Raw genomic sequence first — 22,545 nt, 5'->3', positions numbered from 1 at the left:
TTTATTAAATCGCAATCGGAATATTGACCTCAATAATTGCAATATGATATTTTCCCCAAATCGTGCAGCCCTACCATGCATGCACTCTTCTGACATTGGTCTCTGAGCGCCAATTCTAATGACAGGCTTCTTCACCTGAAGTTCCCTTTCAAGGGAACTCGAGCTGCGTTCAGACGCAGTGGGAACGCCCTGCGTGATTGCGTGAAGCATGTGTACAATCAGGCCAATGGAAAGACGAGACGTCATAGATGACGTCATAGACCAGGAAGCGATAAAGCACCCCTGAAAACAGACCGCGTCAGCTTCTGTGCCTTCAGCAAGCGCTCTGTGTGATCTGTCTCTGTCTATTTATTGTTGTTTGTCCACAAGCATATATATATTATATTAGACAGGAGTATAATAGCAAACAGCTTTGGATTGTGTGTTCGTCCCTGCCCTCGCTTCATAACGAGTGGGGACACACGCGATTCATGTGTTGTTTGTTTGGGAGTGGAGCATGCACGGTCAGCTCTAATAAAATGGGGCTGACAGTGTTCATTCATAAATTCCCGACGTGTAGCATATGCACTATCGAGAGTTTTAGCTCTGCTCTAGTTGGCTTTCTTCTCGAGGGAAGAAAGTAGATAAAGACAGGTCTGCAATTAAGATTCTGTGACTCGATCTCGGATCTCGCGTGTACGTAACCCGGGACGTTCCCCTTCAGGGACTACCGCTGCGTGTAATCGCATTGGGAACGCAATACCCACATCCCCATTCGACCAAATCTCCGTCGTGTGTCATTAGGAGACACAAACCGACGAGAGAACCTGAGCCCCGGGAGTGGAGCTAAGATCAAGGGAATAAAATCTAACGAAAGTGTGTGGTGAGGACCAGCCTGCCGCATCACAAACGTCCTGAAGAGAAGCACTTGAAAGAAGAGCTGTAGAGGCAGCCATACTCCTGGTGGAATGAGCCCTTACAGCCGAAGGTGAAGGCTGATGGGCCGAACCGTAAGCAAGCGAGATGGCCTCGACCACCCAGTTGCTCATCCTTTGCTTAGATGCCGCACACCCTTTCTTAGGTGACCCAAAACAGACAAACAGTTGTTCCGATCTCCTCCACAGGGCAGCTCTGTGGACATAAGCATCTAAAGCCCTAACGGGGCACAGCAAAATAAGTCTCTTCTGGTCTGACGTCAGAAAAGGCGGAGGACAGAAAGCCTGCAGAACTATAGGTCTAACAAAAGTAGTTTGCACCTTAGGAACATAACCTGGTCTCGAACAGAGAAAGGCCTTAACCATACCAGGAGCAAATTCCAGGCACGAGGGAGCCACGGAAAGTGCTTGAATATCTCCAAATCTTTTTAGAGATGAGATAGCGAGAAGAAGGATAGTCTTTAGCGTAAGAAACTTTTCCGAAACTTCCTCGATGGGCTCGAAAGGAGCTAGGGAGAGTCTCTCCAAGCTGGTACCCTCGTGCGAACTGCAGGCCTCAGCCTCAAGGCGCCACGAAGGAAGCGAGATATAAGTGGGTGTCTCCCTAGAGAACCTCCGCTCGAAGGGGCGTGGTAAGCAGCTAAGGCTGCCACATACACCTTCAGTGTGGAGTGGGATAACCCTGTGGAGAGACGGTCCTGCAGGAAATCCAGCACTGTACCAACCGGGCAGTTAACTGGGTCCTGCTGGCGCTCTCCACACCAAGAGGTGAAAAGTTTCCACCTTGCGGCATATAACTTCCTCGTGGCGGGAGCTCTGGATTGGAGGATGGTCTCAACGACCTCAGTCGAGAGACCAGAATCTATGAGCTGGGCCCCCTCAGAGGCCAGGATCGACCCACTCGCCTGAGAGAGTAGATCTCTCCTGATCGGTATCTCCAGGGGAGAGCCGTCGAGGAGAGACACTAGGTCTGCAAACCATACTCGGGCCGGCCAGAACGGGGCTATTAGCAGAAGACTGAGCCCGTCCCGGCGACCCCTCTCCAGAACTCCCGGGAGCAGAGCGATCGGGGGAAAAGCGTACAAACGTGACCTCGGCCACAGATGTACCATCGCGTCCAACCCCAGTGGGGCTGGCAGGCTGAGAGAGAACCACAGTGGACAGTGTGATGTCTCTCGGGAAGCAAATAGGTCTACCTTGGCACAAATAGGTCTACCTTGGCACGAAATGTTCCCATAGGAGCTCCACCACGTCGGGGTGAGGACTCCATTCCCCGGGCCTCGGCCCCTGCCTCGACAGGATGTCTGCCCCCTGATTTAAATACCCCGGGAGATAAATAGCTCTCAGAGAAAGAATTTTCCCCTGGGACCATAGAAGGATCTGACGTGCCAGTTTGTAAAGTGGGCGAGAACGCAGACCCCCCTGATGGTTGATATAAGAGACCACCGATGTGTTGTCTGACCGGACAAGAACATGGTGGCCCCTTAGGTCTGGGAGGAAATGTTTCAGTGCCTGAAACACTGCCAACATCTCTAGACAATTTATGTGCCATAGACGGTGATGGTCCTCCCACAGACCCTGAGCTGGGCGACCACTCATGATCGCCCCCCACCCCGTGAGAGAGGCATCTGTCGTTAGCATAACGCGTCGACAAGGAGCTCCCAACACAGGGCCTTGGGACAGAAACTGAGGATCTTTCCACATAACCAGGGCGCGATGACACCGTCGCGAACTCATGATCATGCGAAGCGGATTTCCCCTCGGGGAGAATCCCCTGGTTCTGAGCCACCACTGTAACGGTCTCATGTGCAGGAGGCCAAAAGGTATCACGTTGGACGCAGCTGCCATGAGACCTAACAGTCTCTGGAACTGTTTTACAGTGGATGACTGGCCTAGCTTGACCTGATATACTGCGGCGAGAATCGAAGCAACACGAGCAGGTGACAACTGTGCCTGCATCGTCGTCGAATCCCACACTACACCGAGAAAAGTGGTTCTCTGTAATGGAGAAAGAACACTCTTCTTGGCGTTGCGCCTCAACCCCAACCTCTTGATGTGAGAAAGAACGACATCTCGATGCCGAACCGCCTGTTGTTCTGATTGAGCTAGAATTAACCAATCGTCTATATAGTTCAGAATACGGATGCCCTGCAGCCTCAGCGGGGCTATAGCCGCATCCATACACTTCGTGAACGTGCGGGGTGACAGTGCTAGGCCGAACGGAAGAACCTGTTATTGGTAAGCTTCGCCCCCGAAAGCGAACCTCAGGAACTTCCTGTGTTGAGGGAGGATAGATACGTGGAAGTAAGTGTCCTTCAGATCTATCGTGACGAACCAGTCCTCGGATCTGATTTGACACGATCTGCTTGAGAGTGAGCATCTTGAATTTGAGCTTCCCTACAGCGCGATTTAAGAGACGCAGATCTAGAAAGGGACGCAGCCCTCCATCTTTTTTCGGAAAGATGAAGTACCGGCTGTAGTATCCTAACTCCCTGCTGGGTGGAGGAACCCGCTCTATAGCTCCTTTCGCCAGGAACTCTACTAAGGGAACCAGCCTCTCGAGGCTGGCCTCTGGATGAACATCCCGAGTGACAGACACAGCGCCCTGTAACGTACTGGCAGGGAACAGCTGGTCTGGGCACTCCACAATCCTCCTCGGAGGGGGCGAGCGTCCCTCGGGAAATCGCTCGCCGAGTCTCTCTACGTCATGTATAGGCAGGGTTAGTAGAGGAGACCCCTGGGGGCATCGGGAAAGACAGGGCACCGTGTTTTTGTGCAGTGAACTCAAGTCTTCCACGATGGGGACCACCCTCAGAGTCCTGACGTCCAGCACGTCAGGATTTTTTCGACGCGGCCTTCTTGGCGATAATGACTGTCCTCAGATCAGCCCTACCCCGAGAACGTCGCGCCGGCGAGCGCCCCGCCTCGTCCCTCCAGTTCTGCTGCGCTCTTTTTGAAGTACTCGGCGGCTGGGACTGCCCTCGCTCAGCAGCCCCAGCGACACGCACTTTAAGGGGCATAAATTTCTGAAAAGCAGCCACCTGTTTCTTCTCTTCCTGGAACCTCTCCGTGACAGAGTGAAGAGAGTCACCGAAGAGGCCCGCAGGCGAAACTGGAGCATTTAAAAGGAGAGTCTTATCTTGCTCCTTCATAGAGGTCTGACCCACAAGTGTCTCTCTGTGGCCACCATGGCTGCCATAGACCTGCCGATAGATTTAGCTGTCTCCTTGGTGGCCCGGAGAGTGAGATCAGCAGTCTGCAATCATATCCACAGAAATTTCACCCCCCTCACAAGCATCTTTAAGCAGGTCAGCCTGATATGCCTGCATAATGGCCATAGTGTGTAGACATGCAGCCGCCGAGTAAGCCTTCCCGACTAACACAGAAGTATTTTTTATTTTTTTTAGTGGCTTAGAGGGCAGAGCCGGTGCTTTAAGTGAAGATGACGAAGCAGGAGAGAGATAGCTAGCGAGCGTCTCCTCCGCCTTCAGCATGGTCACGTACCCTGAAGCTTTTGCACCAAAAATGTTTCCATAAGCATTAGACTGGTTAGTATAAATTCTATTTGAAACAGGTCTAACCCAGGTCTTTGAAACCTCAGAGTGAAGATCTGGGAAGAATGGTAAGCACCGGCGAGAAGGCTGAGGACGTGCAGAAGTCTATCATCTAATTTGCTTTTATTTCTAGACTCCTGCCTATCAGTTGGCCACTCGATGCTGAGCTTTTCAACAGCCCGAGACAACACATCTATCAGCCCCTCTTCAGCAGTATGCTGGAGTGACGAGTCAGTTTCTTCTGATGCAAAACTTTCGACATCGAGCTCCTCAGAACTGGATAATCTAAGTTTGACATCATGTGCCTCGACCTGGGCAGAAGTAACCGCCGCAGCGCGTTTTTCCAGAGCCGGGTGACAGGCACTAGATCTCGCTGGAGATAGCTAAGATAGGGCGGAGCCCGTCTCAACGTCGCCAGTGAGATCCATCTGCGAGCCCCAAGACAAGCGCCGCCGCTCTGCCTCAACAGAAGCGGGACCCGAGCCTCGGGGAGCTCGCAACAAACCACTCTCCTCGAAGAGCGATCGCTGCAAGCGCAGAGTTCTCAAGGGAAAACGCTCGCAATGCTCACAATCGACCCCCTCGAGAGCCGACTGGGCATGCTGCAATCCCAAACAAGCAACACACAGCTTATGTGTATCCCCACCCGTGATGTACCGTGTACAGTGGGAAACAATATATATATATATATATATATATATATATATATATATATATATAGTGAGAAACTCCTTTCTAAACAGACAAACACAATCGCTAGATTTCAGACACACACAGAGCTTGCTGAAGTAACAAAAAGCTGGCATATTGTGTGCTCAGGGGATATTTATAGCTTCCTGGTCGATGACGTCACTCGCTATGGCGCTCCATCTCTCCATTGACTGATTTCATTCATGCTTCAGACGCGTTACGCTGGAGGGCGTTCCCACTGCGATTACACGCAGCGGTAGTCCCTGAAGGGGAACTGCAATGTATACTATGCGAAGGGATCTGAGCAGACGGGATTTTCCCTTTCTCTCGTTCTCTTACGATTGTATGGAAATTAACTTGTATTCTTTTTTTTTGTTTGAGATTATAATATGAGGTCTGTATTAATACACTATATTCAGCCTTTCAACTAGACCGTTTCTACTTGTCTGGTTATTTGGCTGCATTTAATTTTTGAGAAAATTAAATTTATACTCATCTAATCTTTGAGGAGTTAAATGTCTGTATTAATATACTAATCAGCTCCTCAGACTCCAGGGCATTCATGTATTAAATTATATCGACGTTTGGTTGATTTTAGCTCAGTCCAAGCTTTTGGCAGTTCAACATTGAGATGTCGTTCTGTCCCACATAAAGAGGTTGGGGTTGCGGCTCAACACCAAAAAGAGTATACTCCTCCCAGCACAGAGGACCACTTTTCTAGGTGCAATATGGGATTCAACAACAATGCAAGCACGTCTCTCTCCTGCACGTATTTCTGCGATTCTCCATCCTTAAATAATGTAAAACTTGGCCAGTCACTCACTGTGAAGCAGTTTCAGAGACTGTTGGGACTCATGGAAGCTGCGTCCAACGTAGTTACTTTTGGCCTTCTGTACATGAGACCCCTGCAGTGGTGGCTCAGGACCAAGGGGTTTTCTCCGAGGGGAAATCCGTTTTGCCTTGGTCATGTGGAAGAAATCGGCAATGCCAACGTGCCTTGGTCATGTGGAAGAAACCTTGGTTCCTCGCCCAGGGCCCAGTGCTGGGGGCTTCTTGTCGACGCGTCACGCTATCGACGGATGCTTCCCTCACGGGATGGGGGGGGGTCATGAGTGGCCGCTCGGCGAAAGGTCTTTGGCAGGACCATCAATGTCCCTGGCACATAAATCGTCTGGAAATGATGGCGGTATTTCGAGCTCTCAAATATTTCCTGCCAGACCTGAGAGGCCACCATGTGCTTGTCCGGTCGGAAAACACATCGGTGGTCTCCTATATCAACCATCAGGGGGGTCTGAGGTCATGTCACCTTAGCAAGTAGGCCCATCAGATCCTCATATGGGCCCAAGGGAAATAGCTGTCACTCAGGGCAGTATATATTCCGGGGCATCTGAATTTAGGAGTTAATATCCTGTCGAGACAGGGGCTGAGGCCCAGGGATTGGAGACTTCACCCAGAGGTGGTGGAGCTCCTTTGGGAGAAATTTGGTCAAGCTCAAGTCGACTTTTTCGCATCATCGGATAAAACCCATTGTCCCATGTGGTTCTCCCTTACGCACCCAGCTCCTCTCGGACTGGATGCGATGGTGCAGGTGTGGCCGAGGCTGCACCTGTACGCATTCCCCCCGATATCCATGCTTCCGGGTGTTCCGGAGAGGGTTCGCCGGGAAGGGGCCCGTCTATTATTAGTAGGCCCTTACTGGCCGGCCCGAGTATGGTTCTCGGATCTAGTGTCCCTTCTCCTCTGGAGACTCCGGTCAGGAGGGACCTGTTGTCCCAAGCAAGGGGCACGATATTTCACCCTCATCCGGAGCTGTGGAAAACTGTGAGCCTGGCCTCTGAGGAGGCCCGGCTCATAGAATCCGGTCTCTCGACTGAGGTCGTTGAGACCATTCTCCAATCCAGAGCGTCTTCCACGAGAAAATTATATGCATTGAAAAGAAAATTATTCTCCACCCGGTGTGGTGGACATCACTTAGATCCTGTTAACTGCCCTGTTGGTACAGTTCTAGATTTCTTGCAAGACCGTTTCTCTGCAGGATTATCTTCTTCTACTTTAAAGGTATATGTGGCGGCTATATCGGCCTACCACACCCCTCTGAGGGGTACTTCTCTTGGGAGAGATCCTCTTATTATTCGTTTTCTCTGTGGTACATTGAGGTTGAGACCTGCACTGCACTCTAGGCAGCGGCTTGGGATTTGGCCATTGTACTTGAGGGTCTGGCCTTGGCTCCCTTCGAGCCTATATAAGAGGTTTCAGAAAAGTTCATCACTCTAAAAACTTTATTTCTTCTTGCTATTTCTTCTATCAAGAGAATTGGAGATTTGCAAGCCCTGTCGGTTGCTCCTTCATGCTTGGAATTTGCACCTGGTATGGTGAAGGCATTTCTTTACCCTAGGCCGGGTTACATCCCTAAGGTCCCTGCTAATGTTGCGGGCCCAATAGTGTTGCAGGCCTTATATCCTCCACCTTTTAATACCCCAGATCAGGAAAAACTTAATCTGTTATGTCCCGTTCGGGCATTGGATGCTGCCCTGTGGCGTAAATCTTAGCAGTTATTTGTCTGCTTCGGGTCACCTAAGAAAGGTTGCCCTGCATCTAAACAGGTAATGAGCAAGTGGGTAGTTGAGGCTATCTCACTTGCTTATGAAGCGGTCGAACAGCCTTCACCCATGGCTGTTCGGGCCCATTCTACAAGGAGTATGGCTGCCTCTAAGGCTTTAATTTCGGGTGTTTCCCTTCAGGATATTAGTAATGCGGCAGGCTGGTCATCACCACAAACATTTGTCAGATTTTATGACTTAGACCTCTCCACTCCTGGGGCTAGGTTGCTTGCTTCTTAGTATGCGCAAGGACTTCACACAAAATGGGCATTTTTCATTATGGCGTAGTGGGTATGGGGTTCCCACCTCGTCTCAAAGCAGCTCGAGAACCCTTGAAACGGAACGTCTCAGGTTACGTATGTAACCCTGGTTCCCTGAGAGGGAACGAGACGCTGCGTTCTCCTGCCATACTACCTGCATGCCCTGATCGACTTGCTTCATGCTTTCCAGAAGCTGAGGTGGTCCGTTTTCAGGGGTGCTTTATAGCTTCCTGGTCTATGACGTCATCTATGACGTCTCGTCTTTCCATTGGACTGATAATACACGTGCTTCACGACGCAATCACGCAGGGCATTCCCACCGCATCTCAACGCAGCATCTCGTTCCTTCTCAGGGAACCAGGATTACATGCGTAACCTGAGACGTTTCTCCTCTCTAATTAAGAAATTTCACTTAAGGAAGGACAGTAAGTGGTACAATATTAAAATATTAAGTAATTTAATAATGTTTGCAGGCTTATTCATATTTCTGAAATTGTGAAACTCACAAACCCATTTAAGGGTAAAAATTTAATTGATGTTCAACAAATAAAAAGTAGATATAATACGGATGAACAAATGATAAAGCTCAGGTTGCTGAATATTCGATCCCTTACTTCAAAAGCACTTATTGTTAATTATATGATTACAGATTATAACCTAGATGTGCTGTGTTTGACAGAAACCTGGCTAAAACCAGACAATTGCATAACTTTCAATGAGTCCACCCCGCAAAATTACTGTTATAAACAAGAGCCTCGTCTGAAAGGCAAAGGGGGAGGTGTTGCTGTAATGTATAGTAATATCTTCAGAATTACTGAGAAGTCTAGTTTTAAATATAAATAAATGCATTGGTGCTTAATGTAACACTATCTAGTATAAATGATAAATCACATTTGAGATTTGTGCTGGCTACTGTATACAGGCCACCAGGGTACCACACAGACATTATCAAAGAATTTTGCTGATTTTTTATCAGAGTTAGTACTGACAGCAGATAAAGTCCTAATTGTTAGTGATTTTAATATACATGTAGATGATGAAAAAGATTAATTGGGATTGGCATTTAAAGACATTCTGAACTCTATTGGAGTTAGACAACACGTCTCAGGACCTACTCATTGGCGTAATCATACTCTAGCTCTAATATTATCATATGGAATCAATGTTGATGCCGTTGAAATTCTACAGCAGAGGGATGACATCTCAGATCGTTATCTAGTCTCTTGTCTACTTTATTTAGCCAAGGCTGCAAAGTCGACTCCGTGTTACAAATATGTTAGACCTATCACTTCTGCTACTAAAGATTTATTAATTTATATTCCTGATCAGTTTCATCTCCTCAGCATCCCAGGTAGCTTAAAACCCAATATTGCAACAAACGTTTGACTCTCTCTTTTCCAGCACTTTAGACTGGTTGCTCCTTTGTGCTTAAAGAAGATTAAAGAAAATAGTCCAACGCCGTGGTATAACAAGCACACTCTGGCCCTTAAGAGAGCAGCCAGAAAAATGCACCACAACTTAGAGCTGGGCGATTTTTTTCCCTAAAATATTTGCGATTTTTTAAAAATAAAAAACTCGATTTACGATTCAATCCCCCAACCCGCCCCCTTCCATTTAAAACAAAATAACTGCGAATTGTAAATATATAAAAAAAAAGAAAATAATTTAAAAAAAAAAAATATATATATATATATATATATATATATATATATATATTTAATTAAAGTACATCAACATAAACAAAATTGCAAAGGCAAACACTTTCTCTAACTGGAAAAGTCACTGTGCAGTGTGCAACAAAGATTTTTAAACATCCAAATTATTTATACTGTATTTGGATTGAGCTAATAAAACAACAACAAAAATCCTGAGGTAACTCTTAGTTAAATTGAACATAATTACGAGGTAATTGCCTCCGTTATCGCTTTCCACCTTGCCCCGCTCTTTTTTTTTATACGGTACACTGTTTGAAAAGCTTTGTTGAAGAGTTGTTTGCTTTGCAAACGGGGTGCTAGCACTAAAGCCACTAGAGTGGTTTTCTTTTCGAAGAAGGCAACACTTCTCCCACTCAGCCGCATGTCTTCGCTTTAAATGCTGAAACATATTTGTCGTACTGCTACCAGCAACAACAACAGCCTTAAGACATAGTTTGCATCAAGGTATTTTCTGTTCCTTATCAGATGCCGTAAATCCAAACCAACTCTACACGACTGAAGTCGAAGAGCATTTCTTTGGAAGGAGCTGCTCTCTTTCGCCGGCTGTTTTTGCCATGTTGTTTGTGTATGCATGCGCTGCCCTCGGAATGCACGCCCGTAGCATGCTACGGAAATTAAAAAAATATATTTTTTTGAAAATATGAATCGATTTGACCTACCAACTCGATTTTTAACAAATCGATTTTTTTCCCAACCCTACCGCAACTGGAAGAAAACAAAACTATTTTTTTCGCATTTCATGGAAAGAGCACAATTGTTTAAAGAGAGGCCTTAAAAGCTGCTAGATCTGCTTATTTTTCAACCCTGTTAGAAGAAAATAAACAAAACCCTAGGTATTTCTTTGAAACAGTGGCTAAATTAACGAAAAATAAAGCTTCAACCCCAGAGATTTCCAAACAGCACACCAGTAATGATTTTATGAACTTCTTTACTTACAAGATTGATAATATCAGGAAAAAAATTATAACTATGCAACAGTCTACTACAGTATCGCACCAGGCAGTGCATTGTAGTCTCCCTGAGGAAAAATTTGATTTATTCATTGCTATAAGAGAGGAAGAATTTTCTAAACTCGTTAAATCTAAATCGGCAACATGTATGTTAGACCCTATACAGACTAAGCTATTGAAAGAGATGCTTCCAGAGGTCATAGGTCTTCTTAATATCATTAATTCACCGTTGTCATTAGGATACGTACCAAAAACTTTTAAGCTTGCTATTATTAAACCTCTTATTAAAAAAACGCAACTTGATCCTAGAGAATTAGTCAATTACAGGCCGATCTTAAATCTACCCTTTTTGTCAAAGATACTAGAAAAGGCAGTATCCTCCCAACTATGTTCCTTTTTAGAAAGAAATGGAATCTGCAAGGATTTCCAGTCAGGATTTATAACGTACTACAGTACTGAGACTGCTCTCATTAGAGTTACAAATGATTTGCTCTTATCCGATCGTGGTTGTATCTCTCTATTAGTGTTACTTGATCTTAGTGCTGCATTTGATACCATTGACCACAACATTCTTTTAAATAGATTTGAAAATTATGTTGGCATTAGTGGAATAGCATTAGCATGGTTTAAATCATACTTATCTGATCATTATCAGTTTGTAGCAGTAAATGAAGAGATGTCTTATCGATCACAAGTTCAGTATGGAGTACCACAAACAAGGCTCAGTACTAGGACCATTGCCATTCACTCTGTACATGCTACCCTTGGGAGAAATCATTAGGAAGTATGGGATTAGTTTTCACTTATGCCAATTAGGGGTGGGCAGTATGACCAGATTTCTAACGATATATTTCACGGTATAGTTATTTATGTAGTTATTCTCGAAAAATCGACAAAAAGGGCTTTGTATAATAAATAAACACAAATACTTTTCACTTTGTTTGATCTTTCTTTTATTTGGTAAACTATTTTGATAGCTAAATATAGTAAACCAAACACACTCATCAACTTGTAGATGAACTGCCCTAAACTGATTGATATTAAATACAACTAATAGGTGCAATTCAACGTTAAATAAAGTGTTGCTGAATAATTTTTCAATTTCATGTTATTGCTTTACTTCATCAATTAGTTTATAATATATGAACATTTTATATTGAACTATTCTATATTCATAATAATTGAGTTACTTCCTTTAAATTTTGTAGGATATTATAGTAATACTAGTTATGTTCACATGTGTTCCCCGGTACATTTTTGCCATGTCTGCTTATTTTACTGCGTTTTTAAGGGGCTTGTTTTGCTCTTTTTGTGATATCTGGCAACCCGTCACCAGGAGCTTTAATCAAGAGAAGTACAGAAGTGTAATGTTCATCAAGTTCAGAAGTGACTAGAAGGAGCAGTATGAAAACCGAACAGCACTGTTAGTGTTGACTAAGTAGTTTAAATTATACACACCTTGTAACTGCATCATTATTTTACCATAGCCCGGTGAACACTGACATACTGGGCTACCATGCACATACAGTCCCTCTCAGTGCATGTGCATGTGCACGCACGTGTCTTTTGCATCAGTAAAATGCGATCGGTTCATTTGAGTGTCAAGTTGTAATCACGTATCGAATCAAAGGAAGGTTTTATCAGCTGGTTCAGTTGCCAATTGTTTGGAGTTAGAAATACATAACTCACACTGCATATTTAGTAATTTTGCCTCAGATACAGGATCATACATTCGCTTTAACAAGCAGGTTGTTCAACACTAACAGTGCTGATCGGTTTTCATACTGCTCCTCTAGTCACTTCTGAACTTGATGAACATGACACTTCTGAACTTCTCTTGATTAAAGCTCCTGGTGACGGGTGGCGTCCCAACCCAGATAGAAAATATGTGGAAATGATCAAAAGTGTACCTATGTACTAGACTCGATGCCAGAAGCACGCGATGCAATATTTTCGACTAGATAATTGCTGCCATAACTGGCAACCCGGCAAATCTGATAAGGCACTTAAAAGCGCACAGAATACACTTGAGAGTAGAGAGTTTATCCGTCTTCGACTGCAAGAGCTGGAGCGCGTCACAAATGAACCGAAACTCAGCGTATAGGATACTTGCCTCACAGACATGAGCAATAGTCCTATATACGGTCAAAATATGTCTACTTTTAAATGAAACAATTAGAAATAAATAGTTTGATTACCTAATCCATATAGGTGCGCGCACACGTTCACTACTGCAGGAATGACGAGTCAGCATCGCAATAATCATCTTTGCAGCCAACAACCTTAGTAAACACTTGTTCATTAGTAGACAATTAAAATATCTCCTTGCTATCGTTTCCTGACACATCCATAATCATTAGGCTACTTTTGCCAGTGCTTTAGGCTACTTTTGCCAGTGCTTGTGCTCAAGCTTCATGTGTGCTGAGCGCGAGGCATATATCCCGCACCCCAGTAGCCTATATTTAATTCAATTCACATTTATTTGTATAGCATTTTTCACAATACATATCGTTTCAAAGCAGCTTTACAGAAAATGCATGTGTCTAAATTACAACTTAGAGTGATCTGTTATCAAAGGTGACTGTGTGTAATGCATTTCAATAAATTTTCATTCAGTTTCATTGTTAAACAATGCATTAAGTTAAGGCAGAAACAATGAGCTCATTGAAGTAAAGAATACATGATGTTAAATTATTAGGAAACAGGCTCAAAATATGAGTGTAAAAAAGTCAACAAACTGAAAAAATAAGTTTTTTTTTTAGGTAATGTTATATTGTTAAAACTGGTTTCATAAAATTGGTATCGAAAAAAGTATCGTTCAGGAACCGGTATCGAAGTCAAGGTATCGGAATCGAAAATTTTGTTACGATACCCAGCCCTACTTATGAGAAACCTATGAGAAACCTAACACCATAATACATAATATACACTAATGAATCTTAATTGGTGAAAGTATATTATGTTACCTCATAACCAATGTTCCCTCTATGCTGCGCACGTGTGCGGCCGCGCACTTCTGAAGCCGCGGCTGCGCAGAAAATAATAAAATGCCACGCAGAGGACTGAAGCGAAATGTGTGGGGAAATCCATTTGATTGTAGTTTAAGTGAGAAATAATTTTAGTGCTCTGGTCAACCGCTATAGAGTGAAAACTGGTGAATGCAGTTTAAAGGTTTCATAGTAAGAGAATGATGTGAGCACGTGTGATTGGCAGTGAGTCTTTTGTGCGAACCAAATAGCTCAATACGAGAGGCAACGAGAAACGCAAAGACGTGTGAAATAAAATCACATCATAATATTTTAAAGAAGAGTGGTTTGATTAAAGTGGTGGAAATAACGGTTGATGGACACAGAACGGTAACAATTACACACCCAACCGCGTGCAAATTCAAAATACATCATTAGTTTAAATAGATGTTTTTGTGTGTGGGGGAGTTTCAGGCATGGTTAGAGTACTATAAAAGAGTTCACATATTCACTTTTCTTGAAAATATTTAGCTATTAGATCTATTTAAATGCTTCAGTTTGTTTTCATATTATAATTATATAATATGTTAACAAATTGAAGCATTTCAACTGATATATTATATCACTTCAAATACTTCAATTCTTTTTTTATATTATATTAGGCCTATATTTTATTATATTATAAGCCTTAATAAAGAATCTCACAAGGCTATTGTTTAGGTTATATTAGGCCTATATGTTATTATATTATAAGCCTAAATAAAGAATATCACAAGGGTATGGTTTAGGGCTCATTGCCATTAAAAAGTTTGAAACCCTCTGCTAAAGAAAATATTGGAAATTCATAAGCAATAAACAATCATTTAACTTTGATGGTTTAATGCTTCCTGTACACAATTAATTGACTACAAAAACACTTTATGGTTTTCCCAAACCATCTCAGTGTAACAGCTTACTTTTCTTTCATACTATATTCTATTATTGTAAAGAATTGAACTGTCCTGCAGAATTATTTTTCATAGGATTTCTTGGTAAAGACTGTACAATTAACAGCACTGTAAAAAAATATCAGGTAACCTAAAATGTGCTTCATTTAGTGACTTCTTAATGAACTGCTTGTTTTTCAAAAATATGATTTAATACCAATAAGTTACATCAAGGGTCAAATAAAATAGAAATGGCACATTCAAGTTGAAAGTTACAACTGAATGTTGAAACCATTGTGTTTCTACATATGCTGTACAGGTCAGGTATAAAGAATATTTTTGCTCAGGTGGCGAAAAATGTCCGCCCAATAGAAAAAAGTTTTGCTCAGCAAGAAAAAAAATTTGAGGGAACATTGTTCATAGCCATATTCAAGTAGACCATAAATGTTATACAATTGCTGAAATCACTCCCAACATTGAATTGAAAACAAACTGTTGTATAGGAGGCATAGCCCATGGAAACATCTTCCACCTGAAAATTTTTTCAGAAATAAAAGTAAACTGAGTACATTCTTCAAAACCCGCAGTTATCAAAATCAGTTTGCTAAAAACAAACAACAAAAAAAGATTCAAATTTTCCATGCATAGTGTTTAAACATTTGCATTGTTTAACTTGTTAAAGGTTGCAGATTTGGCTTTAAGTAGTGCGTCAGTGGAAGTCATTGTAACAAGTGCTGCCTTTGGAGGCAATCATGACTTTTCTTGTCACCAGAGAACTAAGGATCTCTGTGCTCAGGATAGCACGTCATTGTGAAAGGATTTTCAGCTTGGTCACTAAAAACAAAACACTGTCTGCCTTGTTGTAAAAAATCACACACACCCCAAGCATAACTGTGGAGAGGTTTGCAAAAAGTTTCTTCCCTCCTGATTCCATCACACCTAATTATCCCCAAGCTTCATCAACCCATTTGGTAAGAATACCATCATTCAAGGTGGTGGACTGAAAGAGCCGAAACTCCTCCACTTCATCCACTGTAACACCATTTCCCAACAACCAGGGGAACCTGTCTATGAAGTATGTCAGTGAGGAGAATTTGGCTGTTTGTCGTCTCCTTATATCAGCTACGGCAGCATGACACAGTAGGGGTGTACCATATCATACCGTCCACGATAATACCGGTACACATTTTTACATGATAAAAAAGTGTCATATCGCGATATCAATGATATAGCGACGCGATGACGTATGGCGCATGTACGTTCCCTAGCACGCACAACTACAACACCTGTATGAGCGCGAGAGCAGCCTGTCAGCCTCCGATGACGATTTAGCAATTTCACAAACAGCTTGAGAGTTCAGCGGGGCTGCCGACTCGCGTCTTCTCTCGCGTACGATTAGGAGTCGGGACATGACTGAATGGTCTCTTGCACAATCGGGCCATCAGTGCATCGTAACTAAAGTTTATAATTTTCAAGTCTTCTTAATTCTTATCAGTTTAAACATTCAAGCGGTTTTAAACTATCCAGTAAGCTACTCGCGCACTCTCTGAGAGAGTTGCACTGCGTGCATACATAGAGTAGCCTACAGCTCGCGAGAAACTAAAGTTATTTTCCGCGGATGATATCGCTTTAATGGGGGGGAAAAACGCAAAATTGTGTAAAACTTCCGGTCTTGGTAAGTATACTCATAAACACAGTCGGTTATGTATAAAACGCATGTGACAGTGTGACAGACAGTATAATGAAAACAGAAATGGATCCGTGCACTAGCTGTAAAAGTGACAGCAGCCATAGGCTATGCGTCTGTCATTAATGTTGTCGTCAAAACAACAAAAGATAGCTTTAATTGTAATGAATGAGAATTATTAGCCTATGTATTTAATTTAATCAGGAAACAGAACTAAAAGACTATGTGTTATTTTACATTTGATTACTTTATTATGTTTCTGTAGTATTTCTGAATACTGGTGTTAGACCTACACACATTTAACATTTAATTCAAAGATTGAAATCAAGCTTCCTTGTGTTGTGTAAACTCTTAACAACAAAATTACCACATTGTAAAAACGCAATGAGTGAGCAAACATTTAGGCGAGATAAACATAATAAGAAAATTTTCAACAACAACAAAAAAAATGTCTATATCGTCATAAATATCACTATCGCAAATATTCTTGAAATATCGTGATAGAATTTTGAGGCTATATCGCCCACCCCTATGACACAGCAATTTGTCCCCATAGGGGAATTTAGAGAGCATGTACTCAACAGCTGATGTGAAATAATTCCTTACATCCCCGAAGAAAGCTCCAATAGGTAAGTTAGCTTGACTTTTGATAAATGTCTGTGTGTCATGTCCAATCGACAGCTCATCATCAGGAAGCTGGCGTTCACTGGATTTGTACAGAGTGGGTTGGCATCCTCTCTTTACTACTTCCATCATTTCCACAACACAATTAGGTTTGCAGAAGGCCAAAAGCATGTTTTTGCAACTGTACCTCCAATATCTGCAGCAATATGGGCACACATGGCTCTCCTTTCTGCAGGTTCTGATTTGTTCTCTTTAAAAAAAAAAAAAAAGAGCATAAAGCTTGGACTGTGGGTCAGTCATGAAAGCATACACCCTCTGTGGTTTTGTTACCTCTGTTTTTTCTATATTCTTTTCCTTTTCTGTTTTCTTTTTGGACAGAGCCCTCTGTTTTTACCCCCTATTTCTTTTTGTTGAAAAACAAATTGGTTTAGGTCAAACCCTTTGGGTGGTTGAGCTGACACTGTGTAGTGCTTGGTCCTCCCTGTAGCTGTTTGAGTGTGGGCCCTGTCTGCTGCTGTGGAGTGCTTGGCCTTGCCTGCAGCTAGGTGGATGTAGACCCTGCCTCGAGCCGCTTGAGTGTAGACCCTGCCTGCAGGTGTTTTGGTGTAGGCCACACCTGCAACTGTTTTGGTGTAGGCCCTGCCTGTTGCTGTGTGGAGCTTGGTCCGGTCTTGGACTTTCTCTGGTGGACTTTGGTCTTCAAAAAGATGGAGGACAAAGTCTTTGAGACAGCAAGCTTACCCGAGGTAGGTGTGAGAGTTGAGGGCTTAGGGGCAGCTGGGCTCTTCAGAGAGGGATGAGTTGAGGATGTGAGAGGTTTAGCTGCCTTCCCTGCTGCCTCTTGTGGGGATCTGTGACTTAATGAATGCTGCGACACCTTTTCTTAACCCCTCCATGACAAAGACGTTGTCAGCAGAAAAGCTTACATAATTGCCCCATGGTATTTTCCTTTTGTTTCGTTCCTGGTCATTGAGATTGTATGTCCCTTCGCCAGTAGACTCTCTACACTCAATTTTCAGGAGTACAACAATTTTTCCAACACTGGGATCATAGACACGGACAACCAAAGGATAAAGCTTGACATCATCCATGTCAGTGCTACCATCAATTGCAATGCTGAATGGGGAACGGTACATGAGGTCACTTTTCACCTGTTCATCATTCGAGCAAAGTGTGTTCAATATAGCTGCTGTCTTGGTTCGGGCACAGCCGTACTGCTGGGCAATTTTACTATCTGGAAACAACATCTTAAATAATGGTCCAGCATGGTCAGCTATAGACACTGGCAAATTGTGCACAGCTATAAAGTTTGAGAAAAGTGTTTCTGCCCTGATGGTCCGTAGATCTTAATCTCCAAAAAACTTTGTGGTGATCTTAGAGACCGAGGCCATGGCATTTTCCAGTTTCTTATGCTTTGTTCCTTCCACATGGCATCTGCAATCTGAAAATGTAGGTGGAGAGGGGGGATATTATGATAGGCTACTATGAGTAGGTCATATTCCTGCATGTTACAAATATTATGAATTACGTTACACACACACACCAACATGCACAATTCATTCAAAGGAAAACTAGATGCATGTAATTTACATTGAAATACATTTTTTGGCTCATCACTACCTCCTAAATTATAATAAATTATTACTGTGTAGAGGAATGGAGTGGATGAATGGCTGTTGTGAAACTACACAAATGTTGTCTTATATCCTGTCCAATATTTTGTGCACATATTTTTGTCTAACCAATAGGAGGCAGAGTGAGCTAATAAATAGGCCTAAGTACTTGTGTGTTAAAGATGAGAGTCCGAACACAGACTACTTAATTTCCCTTCAGTAATCAAAAGAAGGCTAAGTAATGATTTACTCATAAAGCAACTTTAAATAGGCCTAAAGCAACTACTACAAAAGCACAAGATTTAAGTCTGGCAGAGTCAAGATTATACGCTATTATCACCCGGAGAGAAGAAATACTCTTTTCTGATTGGCTGGTGGGGTGGCTATTAATTCTGAATAACGGGACACCTATGAAGTAGATCTGGTAAAAAAAAAAGTTTAATCACCGTTCCATATATCAATGCTCATGAATGGTAACAATAACAACCATAGTAGGACAATAGTAGTGGGAAGTTCGGATCATTTTACTGACTTGGATCTTTGTATCTCGTTCAGCAAAATCTTTTTTTTGAGTCATTTCGTTCATTTCAGCAGAATATAATTAAAATGTCATGTTAAATGGCCCAACACATCTAGTACTTACGAAAATGTTGATTACATTTTAAAAAGTAAAAATAAACTATAGAGTAATGCAGCCAAAGCCAAATTATAAGAAACCGAAAAGTTTAATTAATTGATTAGTTGGGCCTTAAGTGCAGGCTATTGCAGTCTGTTAGTTCACCTCACCTCCTGATCCGAGACTTTCTTTCTTTTGCAACTTCAAATTTATCACGTCTGTTCCCCGCCTCTCATGTCTGTCTTCGGGTTCGAACTTCGAGACGTTACGTTAGTTCAGTCGACTCGTCAGTGTCTGATCTGGGCCATGTGACACAGCCCCATATATGCATTTGAATGCACTGCAGTACTGGTCCGGAAAGAGAAATGATTAGTTCATCTCTCTCAAATCTGGTTCGGGTTCGGCTGGGTCCGAGACTTTCGTTCTTCCTGTCTGTCCCATAGAGACTATGCTGTCAGTATCGGAAAGAGAAATTAGCTCATCTCGAGTCTTCGGGTTCGAGTCGTTCGTTCAAGTCACAAACCCGTGAATGCTTAATGAAAAAACATTTTTTTATGTTTTTCATTTCATTTTTTTTCATTTTTTCATTTTTTATTTTTAATATCATGTTTCGGGAGGTGGGGAGTATTTGTGTGTGGGACTGTGTTCGTTACCTGTTGCGCCTTGGTGACTGATGTCGATGTCTGTCTTGCACACGGTGCAGAACGCGTGATGAAGTACCCTGGACATCTGGAGGCAAGGCCATCTCTCCCGATAGCTGTCTAGAAAATGTTGTCGTTTCCAAACCTTTTTTTGAGGCGGTTCAGCCATGGCATGCAAGCCTACAGTTATCCGGCAGCCTGGCTTGCTTGAGGCACTGAATTGATTTGAAAGCGTGAAGCATTTGGCTAGGAGGGGCAGGTGGGCGGAGGGTTAAAATGCAGCGCTCTGATTGGCCGAAAGCTTTTCACTCCACTTACACGCTGTGGCTCAGCGGCCGAATCAATGTCATAGATTGTATAGAAACTGCAACCGGCGAAATGTGAGTTGCAATAAAATGCGTACCTAGAGGGCATCCAAGTGTACTTAAGGCTCAAAATGCGTGCCGAGTTGGGAGGTCTGCTACATTGCTGAAGAAGCGCGGATGATGTTGCCTTGGCTTTTGGCTTGCTTAGTTGTAGACATTTAATATTCAACAATATAATTGATCTGCCTTAAGGTGAATGATGACGCAATATTCTTTTAGAAACAAACTTTGTTGTATTTTCATGTTATCACTGTGAAGCTGCTTTGATACAATCTGTATAGTAAAAAGCGCTGTCTAAATAAAGGTGACTTGACTTGATCTGAAAACACAGACAAGCTTGAGTTCAGCGATCTTCATTTGAGATTTTGTACTTAAATTAAAGTGTCATTTCAGTCGGTCTGTGTTCTGTCACGAGCCGCTTGCACTGTTAGTGCGTCTAAATCTGTGATCAAAATGCAGGCTGATACCCAGCAGTGTTTTCAATGTTGATCATATTATATGACCAAGAATTCAATGTTTCCTGAATATCCACACGATTTCAAATGTGACATTGATTTTATACAACAGTTCAAAAAATCAAAAGGGTAACATTAAGTGATGTACTACATTTAAAACGGTATTGTCAGCCTTATTGCTCTATTTTGTAATGCAATCTGTGGCTTTGAACGAATCGTGAGATTCAATGATCCATTCATAAATACAGCAGCTGTGTCCGAAATCGCACACATCCCTACTATATAGTAGACGAAAAACAGTATGTGACAACAACTAGTATGTCCAAATTCACAGTACTGATAAAAGAGTAGGCAAAAAAGTACCTGGATGACCTTCTACTTCCAGTGAGATTCTGGTGTGCATGATACTATATAGAACATACCTTTTTAGCAGCCCTTAAGTAATTACTCAAAATCAAAATAAGTACGTACTCAAGAGAGTATGCGATTTCAGAAGTAGCCAGCCACTTGCTTCATTAGACCGTGAGTTACCGCCACCTATTGGTGATTTTAATATAATATTTGTATTAATATTAAATGTTTTTTAATGAACATTGTTTTATTTAAAGCATTATTTATTTTTTAAAGGCATTTATAAAGGTAAAAAATGTTATGGAAAAATCGATTAAAGGGGGCAAATATTGTCCCTTAATGGAAAAGGTGTGACTGCAAATATAGTCCCCTTAAAGAAAAAGGTGTTGTACGGCACTCTAAAAAAATGGAAAACCACAGAACTAGAGAAAAAGGATATGTAGAATCGCACAAGTGCTAAAGAGTGCTATATCTAAAGAGTGCAATGTCAATACAACCTGTTACCTTGATTCAACTTTCTCATTAACGTTAAATGAATTGGCCTAGAGAGAATAATTATGACATTTTCTGTCTAAAGACTACACATAAAATAGCTAACAAAATTAAAGTCGGTAACTGCAGTTTGACTAAAAGTAATGTGCATTAAAAGTAATGCTCATTAGCCCATGGTGAACTGAAGTGATCGACAGCTTCAGTGATTATAGAGAAAAAGAAGAAAAAGTTTGGACACACTGCAATAGTGGGTCACACAAATAAACATATCCATTCTGCATATTCCAATGGATTGTGCTGCGCACAAGAAGAAATCTCCACACAGCAAACATCACAAAAAATCAGCAGAGACACGCTATGACAGTTGACAACACTACTGTAGGAGTAAAGCTGACAAACTTCGACAGATACTCACTACTGTGCGCAGTCGATGAGCTGATACTCGTTTGAGCGCTCGAAACAGGCCTTCACCCCCTCATCATCCCACAGATGCTTTGCATGCTCAAAAAACTCCTGTAAAAAATAGAAACAACACACAATATTGAGTTAGCATCTATTTATGTTACAGTAATTAACAAAAAATAAAAGGGAAAAAACGTTGACTGCTTAAATAGGACATATCATGCTAAATCCACTTTTTTAGCCCGTAAATGCATTTTGTTGTATATTTGGAGTGTTTATAAGTACAGAAAAGTTGAAATTAGTCTCTTCAGGTGCTTTGTTGATATCTTTATAATCTGTTTTGGTCATATTTTGCAACCAGTTCCGATTTTTCTATTCTCTATGACGTTTTTTGAACAATTACGTCACAGTATTTGCAGCGTAACTGCCAAATAAGGAAATCGACTCCCGGCCCGACACTTCGAGCAATCCGCCATTTTTATTTCTCGCTGCAATTTTGTAGTACAAGCTCAAGGATGCAGAAGTTATGAGAGGGTAAGTCAAAATGTTCGGTTGTTGGATGTAGTAACCCACACGCATCATTACACCGTCTCCCACCATCAGAACCACTTCGAAGTGCCTGGTTGATTTTTATTTTTACATTTTTGAGTATTTTTTTTACATGGAAATGTACCCACATTTGTGGGTAAAGTCATTTTTGTGTGCACGAACGAAGCACTTTAAG

At 42.3% G+C, this 22,545-nt stretch overlaps 1 protein-coding gene across 2 annotated transcripts in view; it reads right to left on the bottom strand.

Moving 5' to 3' along the window:
* The window catches only part of gnal (guanine nucleotide binding protein (G protein), alpha activating activity polypeptide, olfactory type), a 179,089-nt gene that overhangs the window by 94,630 nt on the left and 61,914 nt on the right, over window positions 1–22,545 (bottom strand). For both annotated transcript variants that reach the window (XM_077244361.1, XM_077244362.1), the window contains exon 5: window positions 21,835–21,932. In XM_077244361.1, coding sequence (XP_077100476.1) covers window positions 21,835–21,932 — 98 coding nt within the window. The remainder of the gene's footprint in view (window positions 1–21,834; window positions 21,933–22,545) is intronic.

The sequence above is a fragment of the Siphateles boraxobius genome, unplaced genomic scaffold (assembly GCF_051911475.1).
Source record: "Siphateles boraxobius isolate OS27281-9 unplaced genomic scaffold, OSU_SipBor_1 26, whole genome shotgun sequence".
Classification (NCBI taxonomy): Eukaryota; Metazoa; Chordata; class Actinopteri; order Cypriniformes; family Leuciscidae; genus Siphateles; species Siphateles boraxobius.
The sequence above is the reverse complement of the archived record's forward strand: the minus strand, read 5'-3'. Positions and strand labels throughout refer to the sequence as shown.